This window comes from Papio anubis, chromosome 11 (assembly GCF_008728515.1).
Source record: "Papio anubis isolate 15944 chromosome 11, Panubis1.0, whole genome shotgun sequence".
Taxonomy (NCBI): Eukaryota; Metazoa; Chordata; class Mammalia; order Primates; family Cercopithecidae; genus Papio; species Papio anubis.
This window is the reverse complement of record NC_044986.1, coordinates 113,937,904-113,965,433: the sequence shown is the minus strand read 5'-3', so window position 1 is coordinate 113,965,433 and position 27,530 is coordinate 113,937,904. Positions and strand designations below refer to the sequence as shown.

At 46.2% G+C, this 27,530-nt stretch overlaps 2 protein-coding genes and 1 non-coding gene across 5 annotated transcripts in view; 2 read left to right on the top strand and 1 right to left on the bottom strand.

Annotated features, from left to right (window-relative positions):
* The window catches only part of DHTKD1 (dehydrogenase E1 and transketolase domain containing 1), a 54,426-nt gene extending 41,647 nt beyond the window's left edge, over window positions 1-12,779 (top strand). For 2 of the 3 annotated variants that reach the window (XM_009213979.3, XM_003903383.4), the window contains 4 exons: window positions 3,946-4,028; window positions 4,992-5,161; window positions 8,487-8,572; window positions 10,349-12,779. In XM_009213979.3, the coding sequence (XP_009212243.1) occupies window positions 3,946-4,028; window positions 4,992-5,161; window positions 8,487-8,572; window positions 10,349-10,450 (441 nt within the window). In that variant the 3' untranslated portion in view covers window positions 10,451-12,779. Of the gene's footprint in view, window positions 1-2,230; window positions 2,399-3,945; window positions 4,029-4,991; window positions 5,162-8,486; window positions 8,573-10,348 lie in introns of those variants that run through there. The other variant, XM_009213980.4, reaches the window with a different exon arrangement.
* LOC116269549 lies at window positions 2,848-2,954 on the bottom strand. The gene has a single exon (XR_004177176.1). It is a non-coding gene; the product is annotated as a U6 spliceosomal RNA (small nuclear RNA).
* A 6,669-nt stretch (window positions 12,780-19,448) lies between the features above and the next one.
* Window positions 19,449-27,530, top strand: part of SEC61A2 (SEC61 translocon alpha 2 subunit) — a 40,391-nt gene continuing 32,309 nt past the window's right edge. The window contains exons 1-3 of the mRNA XM_003903384.5: window positions 19,449-19,620; window positions 23,521-23,588; window positions 25,902-25,967. Of these exons, the coding sequence (XP_003903433.1) occupies window positions 19,614-19,620; window positions 23,521-23,588; window positions 25,902-25,967 (141 nt within the window). The 5' untranslated portion in view covers window positions 19,449-19,613. The remainder of the gene's footprint in view (window positions 19,621-23,520; window positions 23,589-25,901; window positions 25,968-27,530) is intronic.

The following is a 27,530-nucleotide window of genomic DNA, read 5'->3' as shown; positions in this document are numbered from 1 at the left end:
TGCACTCCATTTTTCTCTATTTTCCATATCTAATTATATTTAAATTATAGAAACACCTTTTTAGTTTCAACTGACTTTGCTACCTTCATTTTTTTTGTTGTTTTTTGAGACACAGTTTCACTCTGTTGCTCAGGCTGGAGTGCAATGGTGCCATCTCAGCCCATTGCAACCTCTGACTCCTGGGTTTAAGCGATTCTTCTGCCTCACCCTCCCAAGTAGCTGAGATTACAGGCACGCACCACCACCCCCAGCTAATTTTTGTATTTTTAGTAGAGACGGGGTTTCGCCATGTTGGCCAGACAGGTCTCTAACTCTTGACCTCAGGTGATCTGCGCGCCTCGGCCTCCCAAAGTACTGGGATTACAGGCGTGAGCTACCACACCCGGCCTGCTTTCATTTTTTGAACAGCCTTTTAAGACTACCTGGAAAGATAGGTAGGTTTTCTGTCAATCATAATGAAGGACAGGGATAGCAGATGTTACACTAGTGTCCTCCTGAGCAGAAATAATATTTACACAAGCTTTTAGGCTATTAGGCGGGGCACGGTGGCTCATGTCTATAATACCAGGACTTTGGGAGGCCTCAGCAAGAGGATCGCTTGAGCCCAGGAGTTTGAGAGCAGCCTGGGCAACATTGTAAGACCCCATCTCTAAAAAAAAAAAAAAAATTACCTGGTTTGGTGGCTCACACCTGTGCTCTCAGCTACTCAGGAGGCTGAGATGGGAGCATCTCTTGAGCCCTGGAGTTCAAGGCTGCAGTGAGGTAGGACCAGGCCACTACAGTCCAGCCTGGGCAACACAGCAAGACCTTGTCTGAAAAAGAAAAGAAAAAGTTTTAAAGCCCAAATGGTCTAAGCACTATTTTTGTTGATAGCAGCAATTTGGGAATTCAAAGTATTTTGTTGGAAATGAATGGTATTATTTATCATTCTTTTTTATTTTTTTTCTTTTTGAGATGGAGTCTTGTACTGTTGCCCAGGCTGGAGTGCAGTGGCGTGAAATTCATCATTTCATCATTTAACACATACTTAGGTTTACCTATTTATGTGTTAAGTGTACATTATGTTTTTCAAATCACAAAAATATGCTAGTTTTCAAATGGAAATGTTCAAAATAATAAATACTAGTAAGCATATATTTATCCTATCTGCTATAATTTTTTCAGGTTCATATGAGTTTTAATTAGTATTACATTTGTTGTTGTTTTGTTTTATTTTATTTTATTTATTTATTTATTTTTTTGAGACGGAATCTCACTCTGTTGCCCAGGCTGGATTGCAGTGGCACTATTTCGGCTCACTGCAACCTCCAGCTCCCAGGTTCAAGTGATTCTCCTGCCTCAGCCTCCTGAGTAGCTGGGATTATAGGCACTCGCCACCACGCCCAGCTAATTTTTGTATTTTTAGTAGAGATGGGGTTTCAATGTGTTGGACCAGGTGGTCTCGAAGTGCTGGCCTCAGGTGATCCGCCTGCCTCGGCCTCCCAAAGTGCTGGGATTACAGGCATGAGCTACCGTGCCCGGCTGGGAGTATTAAAATTTTTACATTTATTTGGATATGACTGCTGAGGTGAAATAAGACATTTAGAATTCGGCTGTTCAAGAATATCTTGTGCTGTTCGCCAAGGTTCAAGATTATATATTTGGAATTGAGGGGTACTGAAGAAAAACTGCGAGTCTTGCAATGTTGGTTGGTTGGTTGGTTGGTTTTTTGAGATGGAGTGTCGCTCTGTCGCCCAGGCTGGAGTGCAGAGTGTGATCTCCGCTCACTGCAAACTCTGCCTCCCAGGCTCAAGCAATTCTCCTGCCTCAGCCTCCCGAGTAGCTGGGATTACAGGCTTGCACCACCATGCTCAGCTAATTTTTGTATTTTTAGTAGAGTTTCACCAAGCTGTTCTCGAACTCCTTGCCTCAAGTGATCGGGCTGACTCGGCTTCCCAAAATGCTGGGATTATAGGTGTGAGCCACTATGCCTGGCCTCGTTGTTTTAAGCAGTTTTTAGCATTCAGAGGGAAGTAGGGAGGTACTGTTTCTGAGGGGTGATATTTTCACAGCCCTAAAAGCAGTGCCTCCTTAAACTTTTTGCACTAGGTACGTTACTTGACTCACCCCAGCCCGGCCCTGGGAGTCAGTATCTAGTCAATAGCCAGGAAATGGATTTCAGCCATCTCACCAATAGCAGCTGTTCATTTCTAGTTCACTTATAGTGGTCTATTGCTTCTTTCTCACCCAGTGTTTCGCAAACAATCTTATATGTTTTGAGGTGACCTCATCAGCCTGGAAGCATCACTGAACATTTAGGAAGAGTTAATGCAATGCCTTTAGCACCGTTTTTCTGGGGGGCTCTTTTTTTCTTTCTTTCTTTTTTTTTTTTTTGAGACAGAGTCTCACTTTGTCACCCAGGCTGGCATGTAGCGGCATAATCTTGGCTCTCTGCAACCTCTGCCTCCTGAGTTCAAGCAAGCCTCAGCCTCCGGCATAGCTGGGACTACAGGTGTGTGCCACCACACCCAGCCTTTTTTTTTTTTTTGAGATAGAGTTTTGCTCTGTCACCCAGGCTGGAGTGCAATGGCACGATCTCAGCTCACTGCAACCTCCGTTTCCTGGGTTCAAGCGATTCTCCTGCTTCAGCCTCCCAAGTAGCTGGGATTACAGGTGTGTGCCACCACACCTGGCTCATTTTTGTATTTTTAATAGAGACGAGGTTTCACCATGTGGGCCAGGCTGGTCTCAAACTCCTGGCTTCAAGCGATATGCCTGCCTTGGCCTCCCAAAGTGCTGGGATTACAGGTATGAGCCACCGCGTCCAGCCTGATTTTTAAATTACATCGTGGCACCAGGTAAAAGGTAATCTTTTAAATTTATTTTTCAATTTTTATTGTCATCCTTGTGCAGGGGCCATGCTAATCTTCTCCGCAGTGTTCTAATTTTAGTATACATGCTGCCAAAATGAGCACAAAAGGCAATCTTTTTACTTTTTTTTTTTTTTTTCTTGAGACGGAGTTTCTCATTACCCAGGCTGTAGTGCAATGGTGGGACCTTGGCTCACTGCAACCTCCGGCTCCCAGGTTCAAGCAATTCTCCTGTCTCACCTTCCCGAGTAGCTGGGATTACAGGAACATGCCACCACACCTGGCTAACTGTTATACTTTTAGTAGAGACAGGGTTTCACCATGTTGGCTAGGCTGGTCTTGAATTCCTGATGTCAGGAAATCTGTCTACCTCTCCTTCCCAAAGTGCTGGGATTATAGGCATGAGCCACTGCACCTAGTCTTTTTCTTTTTCTTTTTTTTTGAGACAAGGTCTGGCTCTGTCACCCAGGCTGGAGTGCAGTGGTGTGATCATGGCTTATTGCAACTTCTGCCTTCCAAGCTCAAGCCATCCTCCCACCTCAGCTTCCTGAGTAGCTGGGATTACAGACAGCCATCGTCATGCCTGGTTAATTTTTGTATTTTTGTAGAGATGGGATTTCACCATGTTGGCCAGGCTGGTCTCGAACCCTGACCTCAGGTGATCTGCCCACCTTGGCTTCCCAAAGTGCTGGGATTACCAGCATGAGCCACCGCATCTGGCCTGTTTTTGTTGTTGTTGTTGTTTTTTAAATAGAGGCAGGGCACCAGTGGGGATGGTGGAGTAGGGGGTGTGAAGGGAGTCTCACTGTGTTGCCCAGGCTGGTCTTGAACTCCTGGCCTCAAGTGTTCCTCCTGCCTTGGCCTCCCCAAGTGTTAAGATTCCAAAAGGCTATCTTATGTAACCTCAGAAACATAGTTTTACTCTGAAGTGTACAGAACTGATATGTTTTGGTAAGGTGTTGTGTCTATTAGTACATGTGTTTCCTTGCAGTGCTAGGCTGGAACTTTGGCACTCATGTTTGGTAGCAACCCTTGTAAGTGGCAGCATCACCTCTTTCTGTTGCTTGCTGGATGTGTGGCCTCTTCTCCCTTGTAGGCAGCCGTGTCAACTCTTCAAGAAATGGCACCAGGCACAACATTTAACCCGGTCATTGGTGATTCATCTGTGGATCCAGAAAAGTAAGATCTGTGTCTCTGTTTTCATACTCTGCGGCAGAATTTCAATTAATGGGAAAAGTAGTTCACATGAAGAGATGACAGGTGACGCAGATCTCCCCTCTCCTATTTTTATTTATTTATTTATGAGACTGAGTCTGGCTGTATCGCCCAGGCTGGAGTGCACTGGCACGATCTCGGCTCTCTGCAACCTCTGCCTCCCGGATTCAAGTGATTCTCCTGCCTCAGCTTCCCAAGTAGGTGGGATTACAGGCACCCACCACCACACCCTGCTAATTTTTGTATTTTTAGTAGAGATGGGGTTTCACCATGTTGGCCAGGCCGGTCTCGAACTCCTGACCTCAGGTTATCCAACCGCCTCAGCCTCCCAAAGTGCTGGGATTTACAGGCGTGAGCCACCATGCCTGACCTCCCGTATCCTAATATAACTCCTTTAAGTCAGTGGAGTAGGAGTTAAGTGTGGGTTGGAAAGTGGACTTTGGAGGCACGTGTTGCTGAAGAAGGATCTCTAGGAATAGCCTATGAGTAAACCCAGCTGCCGAGACCCCCACCACCTTGTTCATGAGGCCTTTAAATCTGCACTGTCTCCCCTTCTGACATCATTTTTTTTTTTTTTTTGAGATGGAGTCTCGCTCTGTTGCCCAGGCTGGAGTGCAGTGGCGCAATCTCAGCTCATTGCAAGCTCCGCCTCCCGGGTTCACACCATTCTCCTGCCTCAGCCTCCCAGGTAGCTGGGACTACAGGTGTCCGCCACCACGCCTGGCTAATTTTTTTGTATTCTTAGTAGAGAAAGGGTTTCACTGTGTTAGCCGGGATGGTCTCGATCTCCTGACCTCGTGATCTGCCCACCTCAGCCTCCCAAAGTACTGAGATTACAGACGTGAGCTACCACGCCTGGCCTCTTCTGACATAATTCTTACTTTAAAAAAATTTCCCCCCACCTGCTGTTCCTTTTCTGTCCAACAGGGTTAAGACCCTCGTGTTCTGCTCTGGCAAACATTACTACTCCCTGCTGAAGCAAAGGGAATCTCTCGGGCCCAAGAGGCATGACTTTGCCATCATCCGCGTAGAGGAACTCTGCCCCTTCCCATTGGATTCTTTACAGCAAGAGATGAGCAAATACAAACATGTTAAAGGTAAGGGGTTGTTTTCATTTGGGGTTTTGATGTTCAGATACCCGAAACCCATTTCAACTCTTTCAAATGAAAAGAGGTGGTGGGGGTTATTAGAAAATTGAATCTCAGCCAGGTGAGTGGCTCACACCTGTAATCCCATCACTTTGGCAGGCCAGGGCAGGCAGATCACTTGAGGTCAGGAGTTTGGGACCAGCCTGCCCAACATGGCAAAACCCTATTTTTACTAAAAATATAAAAATTAGCTGGGCGTGGTGGTGCCTGTAGTCCCAGCTACTTGGGTGGCTGAGGCGGGAGGATCGCTCGAGCCTGGGAGACTGAGGCTTCAGCGACCCCAGATTGTGCCATTGCACTCCAGCCTGGCCTACAGAGTAAGACCCTGTCTCCAAAAAACAAACAAAACAAAGGCCTGGCACAGTGGCTCATGCCTGTAATCCCAGCACTTTGGGAGGCCAAGATGGGCAGATCACTTGAGGTCAGGAGTTCAAGACCAGTCTGGCCAACATGGAAAAGCCCCATCTCTACTAAAAATACATAAAATAGCCGGGCATGGTGGCAGGCGCCTGTAATCCTAGCTACTCCAGAGACTGAGGCAGGAAAGTCACTTGAACTCAGGAGGCGGAACATGCAGTGAGCCAAGACTGTGCCACTGCACTCTAGTCTGGGTGACAGAGTGAGACTCCATTTCAAAAAAACAAAACAAACAAACCCAAAGAAAACAATCCAATTTTTCAAAATGTGCAAAAACTTTGAGTAGGCACTTCTCCAATGAACTGGATGGCAAATAAGCACTTCAAAAGATGCTCAATATTATTCATGTTAAAATAAATGAAAATTAATCCAAAATGAGGTATGGCCACACACCTCTTAGAAAGGTTAAAACTAAAACAGAACAACAGACTCATGCTATGAAGTGTTGATGAGGAGCAGAGCCACTGGAACCCACACTCGCTGCTGGTGGATGCAAGCTGGTGCTGCCACCTTGGAAAAAAGTATGTTTCTTACAAAGTTAAACACCGAGTTACCATATGCCCCAGCAGTCTTACTCATAGGTATTCACACAAGAGAAGTAAAAACACATTCACAGCCTAGGCATGGTGGCTCGTGTTTGTAGTCCCAGCACTTTGGAAGGTCGAGGCAGAAGGATCACTTGAGGCCAGGAGTTGGAGACCAGCTGAGCAATATAGCAAGACCCTGTCTCTACAAAAAATAAAATGAATTAGCTAGGCGTTGTAGCACATGCCTGTAGTTTTAGCCTACTCGAGAGGTTGAGATGGGAAGATTGCTTGAGCCCAGCAGTTCAAGTCTGCAGTAAGCCGTGCACTCCAGCCTGGGTGACAGAGTGAGACCCACTCTCTCAAAAAATTGTTTTTAATTACAAAAAAAGAAATAGTCCAGGCATAGTGGCTTATGCCTGTGCCATCACTTTGGGAGGCCGAGGCAGGTGGATCACTTGAGCTCAGGAGTTCAAGACCAGCCTGGGCAACATGGCAAATCCTCTTTTCTAAAAATCAAATAGAAAAATTAGCCAGGTGTGCTGGCATGTGCCTGTAGTCCCAGCTATCTCAGACGCTGAGGTGGGAGGATCACTTGAGCCCAGGAAGTTGAGGCTGCAGTGAGCTGTGATTACGCCACTACACTCCAGACTGGGTGATAAAATGAGGCCCTGTCTCAAAAAATAATAAAAAACAAGTTTACAGAAACATCTGTGGGCAAGTGTTTATAGCAGCTTTATTCCTAATTGCCCCAAACTGGAAACAACCAAAATGTCCTTCAACCAGTGAATCAATAAACAATTAGTGGCACATCCATATAACGTGCTACTCAGCAATGGAAAGGAGTGAAACTTCGCCGTGCATAACAACATGGATCAGTCACAAATGCTTATGACCGGTCCAGGAGCCCCAAGGCTGCGTGATTTCATTGATACGACATGGAAAAGAAACAACTGTAGTGATAGAGAAAAGATTGGTGATTTTCAGCGGTGGGGGTGGGAGCTAGAGTCGACTACAAAAGGCCAGGATGAGGAAATTCTGGGGGTTGATAGAACTGTTCTGTATCATGATTGAGATGGTGGATACATGACTGTATTTGCCAGGAAAAAAGAGACAAGCAACACTATGCCATATTGGTAAAGCATATATTTAATTGAATTTGAATATATAGAGAAAAATCTCTCTAAATATATCTCTAGATAATCCCCTTCCTGTTTTGGTTTATGGATGCTCTGCAACTTACGAGGGGGCTACATCCCAATAAATGCATCGTAAGTTGAAAATACTGTTAAATTGAAAATGCAGGCCAGGCACAGTAGCTCACTCCTGTAATCCCAGCACTTTGGGAGGCCGAGGTGGGTGGATCACCTGAGGTTGGGAGTTTGAGACCAGGGTCACCAACATGGTGAAACCCCATCTCTACTAAAAATACAAAAATTAGCCGAGTGTGGTGGCGCATACCTGTAGTCCCAGCTGCTTGGGAGGCTGAGGCAGGAGAATTGCTTGAACCTGGGAGACAGAGGTTTCAGTGAGCTGAGATTGCGCCACTGCACTCTAGCCTGGATGCCAGACTCCGTGTCAAAAAAAAAAAAAGAACATGAAAATGTGGTACATATATACCAGGGAATACTATGCATCCTTAAAAAGGAATGAGATCATGTCTTTTGCAGGGACAGGGATGGAGTTGGAGGCCATTATCCTCAGCAAACTAACGCAGGATCAAAAAACCAAATACCGCATGTTCTCCCTTATAAGCGGGAGCTGAATGATGAAAACACATGGACACAAGGAAGGGAACAACACACAGTGGGGCCTGTCCGAGGGTCGCGGGGGAGGAAGGAGAGCATCAGGAAGAATAGCTAATGGATGCTGGGTTAATATCTAGGTGATGGGATGATCTGCACAGCAAACCACCATGACACACATTTATCTGTATAACAAAACTGCATATCCTGCACATGTACCCCAGAACTTAAAATTTAAAAAAAAAAATGCATTGAATACACCTAACCTACAAAACACAGCTTAGCCTAGCCCACCTTAAACACACTCAGAGCGCTCACATTAGCTTACAGTTAGGCACAATCACTTAACACAAAATCGATTACATTTTATCATGAAGTGTTGAGTATCTCAAATAATTTATTGAATACTGTACCAAAAGTGAAAAACACAATTGTTGTACGGGTACTTGAAGTACAGTTTCTCGTGAATGTGAATCCCTTTCACACTATTGTAAAGTTGAAAACAGCATCGTAGGTGGAATCATAGTAAATTGGGGACCGTGTGCATGTGTCTATTTGAGGTGCTGAAATGAATTTCTTCTCTCATAGATCATATTTGGAGTCAGGAGGAACCTCAGAACATGGGTCCATGGTCGTTTGTTTCTCCAAGGTTTGAAAAGCAGCTGGCCTGCAAGGTAATCACATGTTTTCTCTGGTAGTGTTTTGTGTGCATGTTGTTTTTCTTTCTTTCTTTTTTTTTTTTTTGAGATGGAGTCTCGCTCTGTCTCGCAGGCTGGAGTGCAGTGGCACGATCTTTGCTCACTGCAAACTCTACCTCCCAGGCTCATGCCATTCTCCCGCCTCAGCCCCCTCAGTAGCTGGGATTACAGGCACCCGCCATCATGCCCGGCTGATTTTTTTTTTTTTTTTTTTTGCATTTTTAGTAGAGATGGGGTTTCACCCTGTTAGCCAGGATGGTCTCAATCTCCTGACCTGATCCGCCCACCTCGGCCTCTCAAAGTGCTGGGATTACAGGCGCAAGCCACCGCGCCCGGCCTACATGTTTGTTTTCTTCTCTTTTTTGTTTTGCTGCATAACATTTTGGTCATCAAAATATTAAAATCATGTTTTAAAAAATGGTTATACTCGGCCTGGCGTGGTGGCCCATGCCTGTAATCCTAGCACTTTGGGAGGCCGAGGCGGGCGGATCATGAGGTCAGGAGATTAAGACCATCCTGACCAACATGGTGAAACCCCATCTCTAGTGAAAATACAAACATTAGCTGGGTGTGGTGGCCTGTAGTCCCAGGTACTCAGGAGGCTGAGGCAGGAGAATCACTGGAACTTGGGAGGTCGAGGTTGCAGAGAGCCGAGATTCCAGCCTGATAACAGAGGGAGATTCTGTCTCAAAAAAAAAAAAAAAAAAAGGGTGGTTATACTCAAAACAGTAAAAGCCCTTACCTTTCGGCTCCCTGTCCCACTACCCTCCTTAGCATGTCTTATCCAAGCCTTGGACAAGCCAGAGGACTAGCAGGCTTGTTTTATAGTGTGGGACTGGATATGCTCAATAACACTCGTTCTAGGCCCATTGTGTTACTTCGTTCTCCCATTGCTGTAAATAAATACCTGAGGCTGGGCATGGTGGCTCACGCCTGTAATCCCAGCACTTTGTGAGGCCGAGGTGAGCTGATCACCTGAGGTCAGGAGTTCGAGACCAGCCTAGCCAACATGGTAAAATCCCATCTCTACTAAAAATACAAAAATTAGCTGGGCGTGGTGATGCATGCCTGTAGTCCCAGCCACTCAGGAGGCTGAGGCAGGAGAATCTCTTGAGCCCAGGAGGCAGAGGTTGCAGTGAGCCGAGATCATGCCACTGCACTCCAGCCTGGGCAACGAAGAGCAAAATTTCGTCTCAAAACAAACAAACAAAAAAGAATAGCACAAATTCAAGAACTTGTCTTACCTTATCTTGCCTAGCATTCCATTAGTTGTTAGTGGTGACATATTTGCCTCCAATCTATTTTTTTTTTTTTTTTTTGAGACAAAGTCTGGCTCTCTTGCTTAGGCTGGAGTGCAGTGGTGCAATCTCAGCTCACTGCAACCTCTGCTTCTGGGGTTCAAGTGATTCTCGTGCCTCAACCTCCCGAGTAGCTGGGATTACAGGTGCAGGCCACCACGCCTGGCAAATTTTTGTATTTTTAGTAGAGACGAGGTTTTTTTCATGTTGGCCAACTGGTCTCAAACTCCTGGCCTCAAGTGATACACCCACCTCGGCCTCCCAAAGTGCTGGGATTACAGGCATTGAGGCATGGAGCCCTGTCCCTCTAATCTCTTCTGTGTAACTCATTATTTGAAAGAGGTGATTTATGGTTAAACAAACTAAGAGAAATACATGCACCATCTTGTTGGAACTAAGCAGAGCTCTGAGCTCGTCAAAATGGCATTTTATTTATTCTCTGCTGCACTTACAGCTCCGTTTGGTGGGCCGGCCCCCTTTGCCAGTACCCGCTGTAGGAATTGGCACAGTTCACTTGCACCAGCATGAAGATATCCTCGCCAAGACCTTCGCTTAATGATGACTTTTGAAGAAACACTGTTTCTCTTTAAGAAAATGGCCATTAAGGCCGGGTGCAGTGTCTCATGCCTGTAATCCCAGCACTTTGGGAGGCCAACGCCGGTGGATCACCTGAGGTCAGGAGTTCAAGACCAGCCTGACCAACATGGTGAAACCCCATCTGTACTAAAAATACAAAAAATAGCTGGGTGTGGTGGTGGGCACCTGTGATCCCAGCTTCTCGGGAGGCTGAGGCAGGAGAATCACTTGAACCTGGGAGGCGGAGGTTGCAGTGAGCCAGGATCATACCATTGCTCTCCAGCCTGGGTGACAGAGCAAGACTGCATCTAAAAAAAAAAAAAAAGGGTCATTAAAAGAGGCCTCCTTCCTCCACTCTCTTTCCCCCTCTGTTGGGTAACATGAAAAGACTGTATTCCTCTAAGATGTTGGGATTGATATACATTATTTAATCTGGACTAGGTGGAATAATCAGGGGAACTGGTTATGAGTATATGAATGCAACCAGCAAATTTATCCTTGAAAGTGTGATGGTAGAACTAGGAAAACAACAAAAGAAAAACAGTAACAGAAAGAGAAAGTGTGATGGCCAGCTGCGGTGGCTCACACCTGTAATCCCAGCACTTTGGGAGGCCGAGGCTGCTGGATCACCTGAGGTCAGGAGTTCAAGACCAGCCTGGCCAACATGGTGAAACCCCGTTTCTACTAAAAATACAAAAATTAGTTGGGGGTGGTGGCGCGTGCCTGTAATCTCAGCTATTCCGGAGGCTAAGGCAGGAGAATTGCTTGAACCTGGGAGGCAGAGGTTGCAGTGAGCTGAGATGGTGCCACTGTACTCTAGCCTGGGCGACACAGCAAGACTCCATCTCAGAAAATCAAAGGAAAGTATGATAGTGTTATGAATTTTAGCTCTGAATGAGCTGGAAAACTAGGTAATTATCTAGATGATTTCAGACTTGACCCTAATTGACCACATGTGACCAGGAAACACTTCTGAGTTTACAGCTCCGTGGAGATGACCTCAACACTGCCTCTTGATTTGTTTGATGCATGTCACTTCCATTAATTTTCCCGCTCCTTTTTTAAAGTCCTGTGGCAGTACTAATATTTTCATTTTATATAATCTGTGGTGCTGCTTTCCAGCCACTGTATGAAGTGTCTCCCCAATACTAGCAAATCTAGGTCCTACTAAATACAAATCCCTGGGTGGATGATCTTCTAGTACTGTATTTTTAAATTAAGGAGTTTTAGTTATGATGAAATTGATTTGTAGTCTGTTTTGCTGTAAACTTGTTTTTCTTTGAATTGTTCTTACAGTGATATTTTACTATTTTTAACTGTCTTGGGTTTCTGATATGGGGATTTCAGCCCCTGGTTAATCAGTCTTGCCCCTACAAGTCCCTGGTACAGTATGTTTATTTGTGGTGCTTAAAGAACATTTCCTGGCCGGGTGCCGCAGCTCACGCCTGTAATCTCAGCACTTTGGGAGGCTGAGGTGGGTGGATCACCTGAGGTTGGGAGTTCGAGACCAGCCTGACAAAACATAATGAAACCCTGTCTCTACTAAAAATACAAAAATTAGCTGGGCATGGTGGTGCGTGCCTGTAATCCCAGCTACTCGGGAGGCTGAAGCAGGAGAATCGCTTGAACCCGGGAGGTGGAGGTTGCAGTGAGCTGAGATCCTGCCACTGCCCTTCAGCCTGGGCGACAGAGCAAGACTCCGTCTCAAAAAATAAATAAGAGAGAGAGAGACAAAAAAGAAAAGAAAAGAACACCTCTTTATTTGAGGGACCTTCCCAACACCAGGTGCTTGGGGATTTCTTAGAGATCACCAACCAACTCCCTCACTGTGAAATTAAACCAAGTACTGGAAGCATAACTAAACAGCAAACCATGTAGCTTCCCCTGACTCAGTGCTGGGGGCCTCTACCGTCTACCGTTCTTGTGTCATGACGCTTTTTCTCTGAAGTGGTGTGGGAAGTACCAGGGGACTGGCAGAAGCCCAGGCCTTCTCCGCTTTTACCAGCAACTGATCATGTCTTTCAGAATACACGTACGTATAGGCTGTTCTCGCCACAGTGGTAGATTTATGATTCACATCCGAAAGTGTGCCTTAGTTATTGATTTAACATTTCTCTAGTATTCATATCCCTTTTCTTCCCATATACCTCAGTGCATCCTTCCTGTGTCAAGCCTTATAAATCATGTAATTTAGCACCACTCATGTAAATCAGTAAAGTCACAAAGGTCTATTTAATGAAAACGATTACCAATGTTGTATTTTTTTAACAAGAAAAAAAATAAAAGCACATTGTCATTTTTTTCCCTCAGGGCTCCTGGATTTCTTGAATGAAAAGATTTCAAAAGTCTAAGCACAAAAATGAGATGGAAGATTAGATCTCTGTAAAAGGTTAGTTTAGCCTGGGCGTGGTGGCTCACACCTGTAATCACAGCACTGTGGGAGGCCAAGACGGGTGCATCACCTGAGGTCAGGCGTTCGAGACCAGCCTGGCCAACATGGCTAAACCCCATCTCTTACTAAAAATATAAAAATGAGCAGAGCATGGTGGCGCATGCCTGTAATCCCAGCTACTCTGGAGGCTGAGGCAGGAAAATCGCTTGATCCCAGGAGGTGGAGGTTGCAGTGAGCCGAGATCGTACCACTGCACTCCAGCCTGGGTGACAGAGAGGGACTCTGTCTCAAAAAAAAAAAAAAGAAAAAGAAATTTGGAGAGCTCTAAACTAACCTTTTTTGTTTTGAGATGGAGTCTCGCTTTGTCGCCCAGGCTGGAGTGGTGCGATCTCGGCTCACTGCAACCTCCGCCTCCTGGGTTCAAAAGATTTTCCTGCCTCAGCCTCCTGAGTAGTTGGGACTACAGGCACGTGCCACAGCTAGTTTTTTGTATTTTTAGTAGAGAAGGGGTTTCACCGTGTTAGCCAGGATGGCCTCCTTCTCCTGACATCATGATCCGCCCACCTCGGCCTCCCGAAGTGCTGGGATTACAAGCATGAGCCACCGTGACCGGTGGATCTCCAAATTTCTAATTTTACACGTCACAGCCTGTTCATGGTTTCTTTTTATGTCTTCTCTAACTCGAGCCATGAAATGTGTCTTCTGTTGTCTTGACCTCTCTACTCTCAATTGCTACTGCAACATGGATCAGCATTTTACAGTCCCTTGCAGGGAGGGACCATTTAAGGAATTCCAAATCAAATACTCATTACTTCCTTTCCTTTAAAAATTCAGTAGGCCAGGCACGGTGGCCCATGCTTGTAATCCCAGCACTTTGGGAGGCCAAGGTGGGCAGATCACGTAAGGTCAGGAGTTCAAGACCAGCCTGGCCAACCTGGTTTGAAAGCCTGTTTCTACTAAAAATGCAAAGATCAGCCGAGCGTCATCGTGTGTGCTTGTAGTCCCAGCTACCTGAGAAGCTGAGGCAGGAAAATCACTTGAACTACTTGAGCATGGGCAACAGAGCAAGACTCCATCTCAAAAAAAAAAGTGTAAAAGGGATACTATTTTTATTCTCAACCAAGGAATTTTTAAAAAATAATAACATTTCAAAGGTAATACAGTCAGACTAAAGATGTCTAAGCTTCAGAGTATTTTTCCCAAATAGCATGTGTGTGCAAGACATGGAAAAGCTAAGCAAAATAGTTCTTACTGGGCCGGGCGCGGTGGCTCAAGCCTGTAATCCCAGCACTTTGGGAGGCCGAGACGGGCGGATCACAAGGTCAGGAGATCAAGACCATCCTGGCCAACATGGTGAAACCCCGTCTCTACTAAAAATACAAAAAAAACTAGCCAGGCGAGGTGGCGGGCGCCTGTAGTCCCAGCTACTCGGGAGGCCGAGTCAGGAGAATGGCGTGAACCCGGGAGGCGGAGCTTGCAGTGAGCTGAGATCCGGCCACTGCACTCCAGCCTCGGGGACAGAGCGAGACTCCGCCTCAAAAAAATTTTAATTTAGTATGAATAGTTCTTACTATTCTTACTAAAAAATTTTTTTTTTTTAACTAAGAATAATTTGCCATTTCAGACAAAACTAAAATTTTCCCATGGTTGCTACTGTTTCTACTTCTTGAATACCCAATTTACGGTTTGTTCCTCATTGAATATGAAAATGGCATAGATATAAATAACATATATAAATAAGACACAAATATAAAATTACTAAGTTTTTCTTTTTTTCTTTTGAGACCAAATCTCGCTCTGTGGCCCAGGTTGGAGGACAGTGGCACAATCCCGGCTCACTGCAACCTCCGCCTTTCTAGATCAGGTGATTCTCTTGCATCAGGCTGCCTCGGCCTCCCAAAGTGCTGGGATTACAGGTATGAGCCACCATGCCTGCCCCTTTGACAAAATTGAAGAAATAAAAGGGTTACCCCCCCTCCAAAAAAAAAGATTACACTGGAAGTAAGTCACAGATTGAGGATCAAGACTTTTGAGGTTCCAAAAGCTTCACCTACATTTTTCTCATATGTATTTGGATATTAAAGAAAATAAGTTACATATATACAATGGAATATTATTCAGCCATTTAAAAAAAATAAAATCTTGTCATTTGTAGCAACATGGATGGAACTGGAGGTCATTATGTTATGTGAAATAAGTCAAGCACAGAAAGACAAAACTTGGATATTCTCACTCACGTGGGAACTTAAAAAGTAGATTTCGGCCAGGTGCAGTGGCTCACGCCTGTAATCCCAGCCCTTTGGGAGGCCGAGGCGGGTGGATCACCTGAGGTCAGGAGTTCAAGACCAGCCTGGCCAAGATAGTGAAACCCTGTCTGTACTAAAAATACAAAAAATTAGCCGGGCGTGGTGGTGGGTGCCTGTAAATCCCAGCTACTGGGGAGGCTGAGGCAGGAGAATCACTTGAACCCAGGAGGCAGAGGTTGCAGTGAGCCGAGATCTTGCCATTGCACTCCAGTCTGGGTGACAAGAGCAAGACTCCATCTCAAAAAACAAAACAAAACAAAAGAAAAAAGGATCTCACGAAGATAGAGAGTAGATCAGTTGTTAGCAGAGGTTGAGAGGGGAAGGGGTGGGGGGATGAAGAGAAGTAGATTAACGAGTACAAATATATGGTTTGATAGAAGAAATAAGACCTGTTAGATGGATCGGTAGGTGACCACAGTTTACAATATCTATTATACATTTCAAAATAGCTAGAGGAGAATTCAAATGATTCTATTTTAAAGAAAAGAGAAATATTTAAGGTGATGGATATCCCAAATTCACCATTTTGATATTTATAAATTATATGAATGTATTAAATTATCACATGCACCTTGAAAGTATGTACATCTAGTATTCATCAATTAAAAAACCCCAAAAGCTCTTACTCTGTAGAAAGAGTAATTCATTGTCATTGTATTTAAATCTGATAAAGCGCAATCTAAAGCAGACGCCTTTCCTCACTGCCAACTGCAATTTTATTTCATTTATTTAGAGACAGGGTCTCCCTCTGTCCCCCAGGCTGGAGTGCAGTGGCATGATTACGGTTCACTGCAGCCTCGAATTCCTGGGCTCAAGTGTTCATCCCACCTCAGGCCCCCAAGTAGCTAGGACTAACGTGCCTGCCACTACGCCCTGCTAATTAAACAATTTTTTTTTTTTTTCTTACAGAGACTAGGTCTCACTATATTGCCCAGGCTGGTCACAAACTCCTGGCCTCAAATGATTTTCCTGCCTTGACCTCCCAAAGTGCTGGAATTAACAGGCATGAGCCACCACACCCAGTCTAATTTTTAAAAATTGTCTAGGTCAGGCCAGTGGCACATGCCTGTAGTTCCAGTAACTCCAGAGGCTGAGGTGAAAAGATCCTTTGATCCAAGGACTTTGAGGCTGCGGTGAGCTATGATCTCACTACTGCACTCCAGCTTAGGTGACAAGAGTGAGACCCCTACTGTGAAAAATAATAGTAGATAAAAAATTAAACAGGGTGCACAGTGGCTCACGCCTGTAATCCCAGCTCTTTGAGAGGCTGAGGAAGGCAGAGCACTTGAACCGGGGAGGCATAGGTTGCAATGAGCCGGTACAGCGCCATTTCACCCCAGCCTAGGTGACAGAGGGAGACCCTGTCTCAAGAAAAAAAAAAAAAATTAAATTGATATAACTTTAGTGTCATACCCCTGTTTTCTTTGACTCATATGGGGATCTAGCTAGAATTGAACTGAACGCCAGAAATGACCTTTTAAGAGTAAAGTGGTATTTCATCGAGAAATACTTTATTGACATCTTCCCTATATTGCATTTTTATGGACCTTAGAAATACACAGAAGTAAAAGACAAAATGGGTTGCCCATTGTCCTCAATGGGCTAACAATCTATTTGAGAAGACAACGCATTTTATACATAGAGACATTTTCTTGTTGGATGCGCTAAAACAATGAAAGATCAAGGTAGAGTGAGAGTCTGGATGGATGTAGATTAGGTGGCACATTGCAGTTAAGGAAAAGCCCTGGGTGGCATGTAGTGGTAGAAAAAATGGTGGAAGGGGACAAGAGCAGTGGCTCATGCCTGAAATCCCAGCACTTTGGGAGGCTAAGGCAGGCAGATCACTTGAGGTTAGCAGTTCAAGACCAGCCTGGCCAACATGGTGAAACCCCGTCTCTACTAAAAATACAAACTTAGCCAGGCAAGGTGGCATGTGCCTGTAATCTCAGCTGCTCGGGAGGCTGAGGCAGGAGAATCACTTGAACCTCGGAGACAGAGGCTGCAGTGAGTTGAGATTGGCCACTGCACTCCAGCCCAGTGACAGAGCAAGACTCTGTCTCAAAGAGAAAAAAAAGAATGGTGGAAGGGTAATTCACAAAGTTTATCCAGAGTGTCAAAGCTCATTCCCAGGCTCCTACCTGAACCATGGAACTATCCCAGAAATAGCAGTAAAAAGAGGCACAGGATATTCTTCACCTTCTGTGATATTTTCAATTTAGTGCATCTTTCCCTGCCACCTCCCTCTGTCCCCCACCCACTGCTGGAGTACCGTGGTGCGATTTCAGCTCACTACAACCTCTGCCTCCAGGGCTCAAGCCATCCTCCTGAGGCCTCCTGACAAGCTGGGACAACAGGCGTAAACCACCATGCCCAGCTGATTTTTGTTTTTTTACCTTTCACAGAGAGGTGGTCTCACTGTGTTGCCCAGGCTGGAATTTAGTGCATCTTTATTGAAAGGATATTGCATTCATGAAATTAGCTCGTAATTTCGTGTCAAAACTGTACTTAAGTCAATCATTTTGCAGGCTATTGTACATAGTAGAAAAAGTAAGAACGCCCACTCCATCTAGAAGTTTACTGCATAGCAGGGGAGATTAGGCAAGTATAAAAATGACTAATACAAAGTAGAGTGAGGTAAGGATGAATTAACAGGATGGGAGATTATTACTGTGGAAGATTGGATTTTCCAGAAATTCCCACAGCAGTATTTTGAATCCCACTTGTTCTTCCAGAATCTTGCCACAATCTTCCCTAGAGGAGGTGTCCCTAGGACTTGTGGCTGCCCCTACAAACACAATGCAGTAAAAGATGCTGGTTCAGTTCTGAGGACATCCCTTGGACGCTAGCTACCACATTGTGAGGAAGCCCGGGCCACTTGGAGAAGGCATCTGGAGGTGCTGGAGCTGACACCAGCACCCAATGCCAGACTGGGGAGTGAGGGAGCCACCTGATCATTCCAGTCCCCAGCCCTGGGGCTGTCCCAGCTGACCTCAAATACAGCAGAGACCCATGCAAGCTGGACCTAAATTGCATACCCCCTTGAAATATATAATTTATTTCATGGACATAGATCTGAACATTAGAACAGATTCTTGAGGCCAGTTGTGGTGGTCCATGCCTGTAATCCCAGCACTTTGGGAGGCTGAGACAGCCGGATTGCTTGAGCTCAGGAGTTCGAGACCAGCGTGGGCAACATAGCAAGACTCCATCTCTACAAAAAATACAAAGATCAGCTGAGTTTGATGGCGCAGACCTGCTGGTCCCAGCTACTCTGGAGGCTGAGGTGGGAAGGTCGCTTGAGACTGGGAGTTCGACGCAGCAGTGAGCTATGATTGTGTCACTGCACTCCATTCCAACCTGAGCCACAGAGCAAGACCGGCTCTTTAAAAAAAAAGAAAGAAAGAAAGAAAAAAAGAGAACAGTGGCTTCAGGAAAATTGTTCCACGGTAGGAGACATACGATCCTGATCTCTCTGTTTTGGAGAAGATGGAGGGGCCTAGCTTACGTCCAGACAGAGGAGTTCGTAACTGTTAACTATACACAACGACGTGTCAAAAATTTTTACAAACTTCCAAGAGATAACGATAAGAAGGAAGCGCCCGAATGCGGTGGCTCACGCCTGTAATCCCAGCACTTTGGGGAGGCCGATAGGGGCGGATCACAAGGTCAGGAGATCGAGACCATCCTGGCTAACACGGTGAAACCTCGTCTCTACTAAGAATACAAACAAATTAGCCGGGCGTGGTGGCAGGGCTGTAGTCCCAGCTACCTGGGAGGCTGAGGCAGGAGAATGGTGTGAACCCGGGAGGCGGAGCTTGCAGTGAGCCGAGATCGCACCACTGCACTCCAGCCTGGGCGACAGAGCGAGACTACTGTCTCAAAAAAAAAAAAAAAAAAAAAAAAAAAGGAGGCAAAATAAGATTGGTTCGGTCCTGTCAGCGCTCAGCGGCTCAGCCCAAGGCCTCGGGGCCAGAACCGTGTTCCCCGCGCGCTACTCCGGCAGCGCCGGGATCGCGGCCTCCCCAAAGGGTGCCCAGGAGGCCTGAGTCGGCTGTGGCACGCGAGGAAACGGCGGCTTCTCCACACTGAGCTGGGAAAGCCTATAGGCAACGAAGAACCCGGTAGCCTCAGCTTCTGCGCAGCTCCCACGCCACGCGACTGCCCGCCCCAGCCCTGCCCCCAGGCCAGCCAGCCGTGCCTCTCCGGGCGCCCGTGGTCACCATGGCAACGCAGCGGCCGTCGTCCTACGGCCGGCCTGGGGGCGGGGCTGGGCCGGGCGGGCGCGCGGATCACGTGGCGGGGGCGGAGCCTGCGCGGGGTTGGGCGGAGACTGCGCGGGGCTGGCAGGATCGCGTCGGGAGCCGGTACCCAGGCCCGAGCCGCGGGAGCCGAGCGAAGGCAGCGCCGAGGCCGCAGTTCCCCCTTGGGCCTCCCCAGCAGCAGCCATGGGCAGTGAGTAGCGGCGGCTGGAGCGGGGCTCTGGCCGGGAACGCAGGCCCCGCCTGGGCTGCGGGCGGTGAGGCCGGCGCTCGCTCGGAGTCGTGCGGACCGGGGATGTGCGGGCCGCTCCGGGCCGCTGCGGAAGGGCACGGGCCGGGGGCCTCTGCCTAGGCTCCCCTAGACGTGCGAGGCCTTGCCCGGCGGGTACCGGGACCCGGAGGCCCGGGGTTTGCGTTCGATAGAGGTCGAGGATGGCGCTGGGAGGCCATTGGTTTTGGGGGCGGGGAGTTAGGGCACCGGGTGAACCTGGACCACTTTTTAATTTTTCAGGAGTTAAAGAAATCCCGTATTTTTATTCCCTCGTCATCCTTCCTCGGCATGTTACGTTGGATAAAGCTCCCCTAACTCGTTTAATTTTTAAAAAAAGTGATGCATGGCGTGTGTTTTAGGGAGGAAAGGAGTGCGTTGGTAACAGCGTTTTTCTTAAACTGTTCATTCTGTAGCGCTTACTGAAAACTGTAAGGTTGTATAAGCCTTAGGGACGAGTCCTTATGTTATAGGAATGTTTTTCAGGGCCCTCCCCCTAACACTCAACCCCACATATGTGCGCGCAACTACTTGCATAGCCCTGAAGATGTTCGTTGGATGAATGGGCCGTGCATATCCAAGCAGGGCACCCATTGGCCAACTAGTGGACATTTGGGGGAAATTAGAAAGGAGTAGGAGAGACCTTCGTAAAATTCTGCATCACAAGGATAGACAGGGGGCAGGCAAAAGCTTTGCTTGAACATGAATACCCCTTTCAGATGATCATGAAGTGTCAAGAAATCTGAGTGACTTGGATTGAGGTGGGGAGGAAAAGGGATGGAGAGGTTCTAGGACGTCTCCTGATGTGATTGATACTTGTTTTGCGTTAGCGATGAATGCTTTCATAATTCAGATTTACTTTCCAGAAAGTCCAAAATATTAGGTTGCTGCAAAAGTAATTGCGGTTTTCAATTACTTTTCAGAAACCGCAGTTACTTTAGCACCAACCTAATAGTACTTGGGTAATAAACATCTGCCCATGACAATTAGTGAATCCTTCTGTCAAACTTCAGTGACTGGTGGGGCGCAGAGGCTCACGCCTGTAATCCCAGCACTTTGGGAGGCCAAAGAGGGCGGCTCACCGGAGGTCAGAAGTTCGAGACCAGCCTGGCCAACATGATGAAACCCCGTCTCTACTAAATATAAAAATTAGCCTAGTGTGGTGGTGGGCGCCTGTAATCTCAGCTCCTCAGGAAACTGAGGCAGGAGAATCCCTTGAACCCAGGAGGCGGAGGTTGCAGTGAGCTGAGATCCTGCCACTGCACTTCAAGCCTGGGTGATAGAGCGAAACTCCATCTCGAAACAAATAAACATACATCAGTGACTGCACATCATTTGTAGAGGCTTTTAAAAAATATATAATAGGCCGGGCGCGGTGGCTCAAGCCTGTAATCCCAGCACTTTGGGAGGCTGAGATGGGCGGATCACGAGGTCAGGAGATCGAGACCATCTGGCTAACACAGTGAAACCCCGTCTCTACTAAAAAATACAAAAAACTAGCCGGGCAAGGTGGTGGGCGCCTGTAGTCCCAGCTACTCGGGAGGCTGAGGCAGGAGAATGGCGTAAACCAGGGAGGCGGAGCTTGCAGTGAGCTGAGATCTGGCAACTGCAGAAATATAATCACTCATGTCAGCTTTAAGAGTTTTGGAGGCCGGGCGCGGTGGCTCAAGCCTGTAATCCCAGCACTTTGGGAGGCCGAGACGGGCGGATCACGAGGTCAGGAGATCGAGACCATCCTGGCGAACACGGTGAAACCCCGTCTCTACTAAAAAATACAAAAAACTAGCCGGGCGAGGCGGCGGGCGCCTGTAGTCCCAGCTACTCGGGAGGCTGAGGCAGGAGAATGGCGTAAACCCGGGGGGCGGAGCTTGCAGTGAGCTGAGATCCGGCCACTGCACTCCAGCCTGGGCGACAGAGCCAGACTCTGTCTCAAAAAAAAAAAAAAAAAAAAAAGAGTTTTGGGATGTTAGTATACAGAAGCCAGTGTCTGTAGGGGAAGAAGAGCCGCAGAGCCTAATACCTACCTGCGGCTTGTCTTTCTCCACATTGCAGACCCTTTGGCAAAGGACAGAAGCTTGAGAGATTGTCACTGTCACCCTTCAGTTCTCTGGCAGGACTTGACTTAAGCCACGCCAGAAGACAGTGTCTATCCTTAAAGAACCTTGATTTATCTTACCTTTATATACTACAAGACTAGTCTGGGAAAACAATACTTTCTGATGAAATGTAATTGTAAATTCTCTGGGTTATTTTACATAAGCAGGTATTTTGCTATTACCTGGGAGAGTAACCAGGCAATGAAATGTGGTCTGATGAAATGAAGCAGAGATTACATACTTTTTTTTTCTTTTTTTTTGAGACGGAGTCTCGCTCTGTCATCCAGGCTGGAGTGCGGTGGCTGGAGCTCGGCTTACTGCAAGCTCCGCCTCCTGGGTTCACGCCATTCTCCTGCCTCAGTCTCCTGAGTAGCTGGGACTACAGGCACCCGCCACCACACCCCATTAATTTGTTTTTTGTATTTTTAGTAGAGACGGGGTTTCACGTGTTAGCCAGGATGGTCTCGATCTCCTGACCTTGTGATCTGCCCACCTTGGCCTCCCAAAGTGCTAGGATTACAGGTGTGAGCCACCGTGCCTGGCCTACATACTTTAAAAAGTTAACTATAGGGGCCGGGTGCCGTGGCTCACGCCTGTAATCCCAGCACTTTGGGAGGCTGAGATGGGTGGATCACGAGGTCAGGGGTTTGAGACCAGCCTGTCTCTACTAAAATACAAACCCTGTCTCTACTAAAATACAAAAATTAGCCAGGCATGGTGCTGCGCACCTATATTCCCAGCTACTCAGGAGGCTGAGGTAGGAGAATTGCTTGAACGCAGGGGGGCAGAGCTTGCAGTGAGCCAAGATGGCACCACTGCACTCCAGCCTGGGCGACAGAGGGAGAATCCGTCTCAAAAACGAAACAAAGCAAAACAAAAACAGCTAACTATAGGGGCCAGGTGCCATGGTTCATGCCTGTAATCCCAGCACTTTGGGAGGCTGAGATGGGAGGATCACTTGATGTTAGGAGTTTGAGACAAGCCTGGCCACCATGGTGAAATCCCATCTCTAGTAAAAATACAAAAATTAGCCAGGTGTGGTGACACGCGCCTGTAATCCCAGCTACTTGGGAGGCTGAGGCAGGAGAATCACTTGAACCTGGGAGGCGGAGATTGCACTGAGCCGAGATCGTGCCACTGAACTTCAGCCTGGGCAACACAGAGAGACACTGTCTCAAAAAAAAAAAAAAGTTGACTATAGGAGGTGATTGCATGATTTTTTTGTCACCTACGCATTTCGGCATCTTTCAGTTGTTTAAGCCAGTTCTCTGCAGAAGAGCCCATTTCCTGTTGTACTTCCTGAGTGCAGAAGGCACCCTCCTGTCTTCCTCCTCTGATACCTGCTTTCTTCTATCATGCATTGTCTCATGGGTACCACGGTAGGGTACATTTGCTCCCTTTTTGACGTCATGATGCCCTTTGAACAGCCCCTTTTCTCTGTATATAAAATGATTGGATACAAGTGTGAGGAAGTAAAGTTCTGGAAAAAGATTGCTTGGATTGCTTTGCTTCTACTGACTAGCCATCAAACCATTTGGACTTTTTTGTCCCTTGAATGATATCTCTTCCTTTACGTATCATTTGAAGTGGAGAACAGTATGATTATTTAATTTGAGGCTGTAAGGATGGGGTGAATTGCTGGTGAAAGAGAATATTTGTGTTTGATTCTCTAGAAAGATTTTTTTTAACTTTATAATAATAGGGACATTTATTCTTTTTCTTTTTACAGTCAAATTTTTAGAAGTTATCAAACCGTTCTGTGCAGTTCTACCAGAAATTCAGAAACCAGAAAGGAAAGTAAGTATAAGATTTTAGTAATATAGAGGGTAGCTCAAGGACTTACCCTACTAAACCAGGAAAATTCATTTCCTTTCCTCAGTCCTTCTCTGTCGGTAATTGGAAAACTATTGGTGCTCATCCTCCTTGCAAGAGGCACCAAGTGAATAAAACTAATATAAATCTGTTTAAATCTAGATAGATTATCTTATGCTTTCAAAAATGACTGTTCTTTAAGTTGTGACGTTTCCAAACTAAGTGTTTCTTCGGCCTGTGTGTTAGTTAAGACAGAGTATTCTCCTGTCTGTAGTGATCCTTCATAAATCCTGTAGTATTAGGGTGTGTATTGTGTTTGCTAATGATGTGACCTACTGGACTAGAAATAACCCGGTCTGCTGGATAGGTTTTGATGAGTACAGCTGTTTCATGTAAATGAATTGCATTTGTGCAAATACATACCTCCCATTTCTTGATTCATTCATTGGAAAGAAAAATGACAGGAATGCATTCAGAAGATACTGTGACTGGGTGAAATCGTTCTTCTATCATTGCGAACTTTCAGAGTTAAGGTATTTAAATTCTGGAAATATTGTTATTTCTAGATTGGCCAATTTCTAGAAATTCTTCATCAAACTACAAATTTCTCATCAAACTAATAGGAATAGGGATATAGAGATAGGTAAAAAATTTTAAACTTACTATTTGATTTAGAAGTATTTATTTATTTATTTATTTGGGATGGAGTCTCACTGTCGCCCAGGCTGGAGTGCAGTGGCACGATCTCGGCTCACTCCAAACTTCACCTCCCGGCTTCACACCATTCTCCTGCTTCAGCCTCCTGAGCAACTGGGACTACAGGTGGTGGCCAGCAAGCCCGGCTAATTTTTTGTATTTTTAGTGGAGACGGGGTTTCACTGTGTTAGCCAGGATGGTCTCCATCTCCTGACCTCGTGATCCGCCCACCTCGGCCTCCCAAAGTCCTGGGATTACAGGTGTGAGCCACCATGCCAGGCCTAGCTCCTACTTTTTTTTTTTTTTTAAGATAGAGTTTCGCTCTTGTCTCCCAGGCTGGAGTGCAGTGGCGTGATCTTGGTTCACTGCAACCTCCACCTCCCGGATTCAAGCAGTTCTGCCTCAGCCTCCTGAGTAGCTGGGATTACAGGCATGCACCATCACACTCGGCTTATATATATATATATATATTTTTTTTTGTATTTTTAGAGAGACGGGGTTTCACGATGTTGGTCAGGCTGATCTTGAACTCCTGACCTGGTGATCCGCCCGCCTCGGCTTTCCGAAGTGCTAGGATTACAGGTGTGAGCCACTGTGCCCGGCTAGCTGCCACTTTTAAGTGAGAACCCACAGTGTTTGATTTTCTACTTCTGAGTAATTTCACTTAAGATAATCTCCTCCAGTTCCATCCAGGTTGCTGCAAGGGACATGGTTTAATTCTTTTCATGGCTCAAAAGTATTTCATTATTTACATATAGCATATCTTCTTTATCCAGTCATCAAGAAGCATCTGTGGGCCAGGCGCAGTGGCTCATGCCTGTAATCCCAGTACTTTGGGAGGCTGAGGCGGGTGGATCACAAGGTCAGGAGATCGAAACCATCCTGTGAATGATGAAACCCCATCTCCAAAATTCAAAAAATTAGCCAGGCGTGGTGGCGGGTGCCTGTAGTTGCAGCTACTCAGGAGGCTGAGGCAGGAGAATGGTGTGAACCCGGGAGGCGGAGCTTGCAGTGAGCCAAGATCGTGCCACTGCACTCCAGCCTGGGCGACAGAGCGAGACTCTATCTCAAAAAAAAAACAAGCATCTGTGCATGCGTGTGTGTGTGTGTGTGTGTGTATGAGAGAGAAAAAAATGTTTATACAAGCCTGTAATCCCAGCACTTTGGGAGGCCGAGACGGGCGGATCACGAGGTCAGGAGATCGAGACCATCCTGGCTAACACGGTGAAACCCTGTCTCTACTAAAAAGAATACAAAAAACTAGCCGGGCGAGGTGGCGGGCGCCTGTAGTCCCAGCTACTCGGGAGGCTGAGGCAGGAGAATGGCGTAAACCTGGGAGGCGGAGCTTGCAGTGAGCTGAGATCCGGCCACTGCGCTCCAGCCTGGGCCACGACAGAGCGAGACTCCGTCTCAAAAAAAAAAAAAAAAATTTATAAAACTTTGTATCTAATAAACAAAAATGCTTCCTTTATTAACACATACAGACATTCCCAACTTTTGTGAATTAGGCCCCAAAGAAGATCCTCAAAAATCCACCCCCCCGCCAAAAAAATTTATTGTTTCTTGATTTTGATTGATGATTCTCTTTATTTTGTTGCACAGATCCAGTTTAGAGAGAAGGTTCTATGGACTGCTATAACGCTCTTCATTTTCTTAGTATGTTGTCAGGTATGTAATTATACTGTTAAATAAGTGTCTCTACCATTGTTCTAAGGTCTTGATTGGTTAGAATTTGAGAATTTTTTTTTTTCTTAAAATAAAAAATACATTGAGCTCAATATATTGAGCATTATTATCCTTTTTATTTTGTATTATTAATTTTTATTTGAGATGGAGTCTCACTCTGTCGCCCAAACTAGATGCAGAGGCATGACCTCGACTCACTGCAACCTCTGCCTCCTGGGTTCAAGTGATTCTTCTTCCTTGGCCTCCCAAGTCTCGAACTCCTGACCTCAAGCTATCCACCTTCCTCAGCCTCCCAAAGTGCTGGCATTATAGGCGTGAGCCACCGCGCCCAGCCAAATTTTTATATTTTTAGTAGGGATGGGGTTTTCCTGTGTTGGTCAGGCTTATCTCGAACTCCTGACCTCAGGTGATCTACCTGCCTCAGCCTCCGAAATTGCTGGGATTATAGGCGTGAGCCACTGCACCCTTTTTTATCTGGCAATTTTTTGTTTTTAAATGAGACGCGGTCTCTATGTTGCCCAGGCTGGTCTCCAGCTCCTAGGCTCAGGTGATCCTCCTGCCTCAGCCTCCCTAGTATGTAGGCCAGCAGGTGTGCCCCACCATGCCTGGCTAATTTTTAAATTCTTTTGCAGGGAAAGGGTCACACTAAAACCAAATTTTTAGAATCTTGGGTTGTACTATGTTTAAAAATTACTAAAACTCGATGATAGTGTTTTTTTGTTTTTGTTTTTTGGTTTCTTTTTTGAGACAAGGTCTCACTCTGTCACTCAGGCTAGAGTGATCACTTCAGCCTCGCCTTCCCCAAACCCAGGTGATCTTCCCATCTCAGCCTTCTGACTGGCTGGGACTAGCGGCACGAGCCACCATACCCAGTTACTTTTTTTGGTATTTTTTGTAGAGATGGGGTTTTGCCATGTTGCCCAGGCTGGTCTCGAATTCCTGGGCTCAAGCCATCCATCTACCTCTGTCTCCCACAGGGCTGGGATTACACGCCTGAGCCACCACACCCAGCCCAATGATACTTTCAAATAAAATTTTGCAGACATACTAAGTTCACAGTGTGAGTATGAAATGTGATCTGCCTATGTTTTAGGGTTGTTGTAAAGATTAAATAAGATAACTTAGGTCAAGGTGGATGGGCATGGTGGCTCATGCTTATAATCCCAGCACTTTGGCAGGCCAAGGCAGGTGGATTACTTGACATCAGGAGTTGAGACCAGTCTGGTCAACATGGGGAAACCCTGTCTCTACTAAAAATACAAAAATTAGCTGGGCATGGTGGTGTGCACATGTAATCCCAGCTACTCAGGAGGCTGAGGCAGGAGAATCACTTAAACCCAGGAAGTGGAGGTTGCAGTGAGCCGAGGTCACACCACTGCACTCTAACCTGGGCAACAGAGCGAGTTCCCATCTCAAATAAATACATGAATAAAAACCAGATAATTTAGGTCAAGGTTTTTTGGGGAGTTCGAAAAGCTATTGAAATACTTGTAAGAATTTTTAAAAAATTATATTAGGAAGCAATAGAACAGATTAGGTACCTAA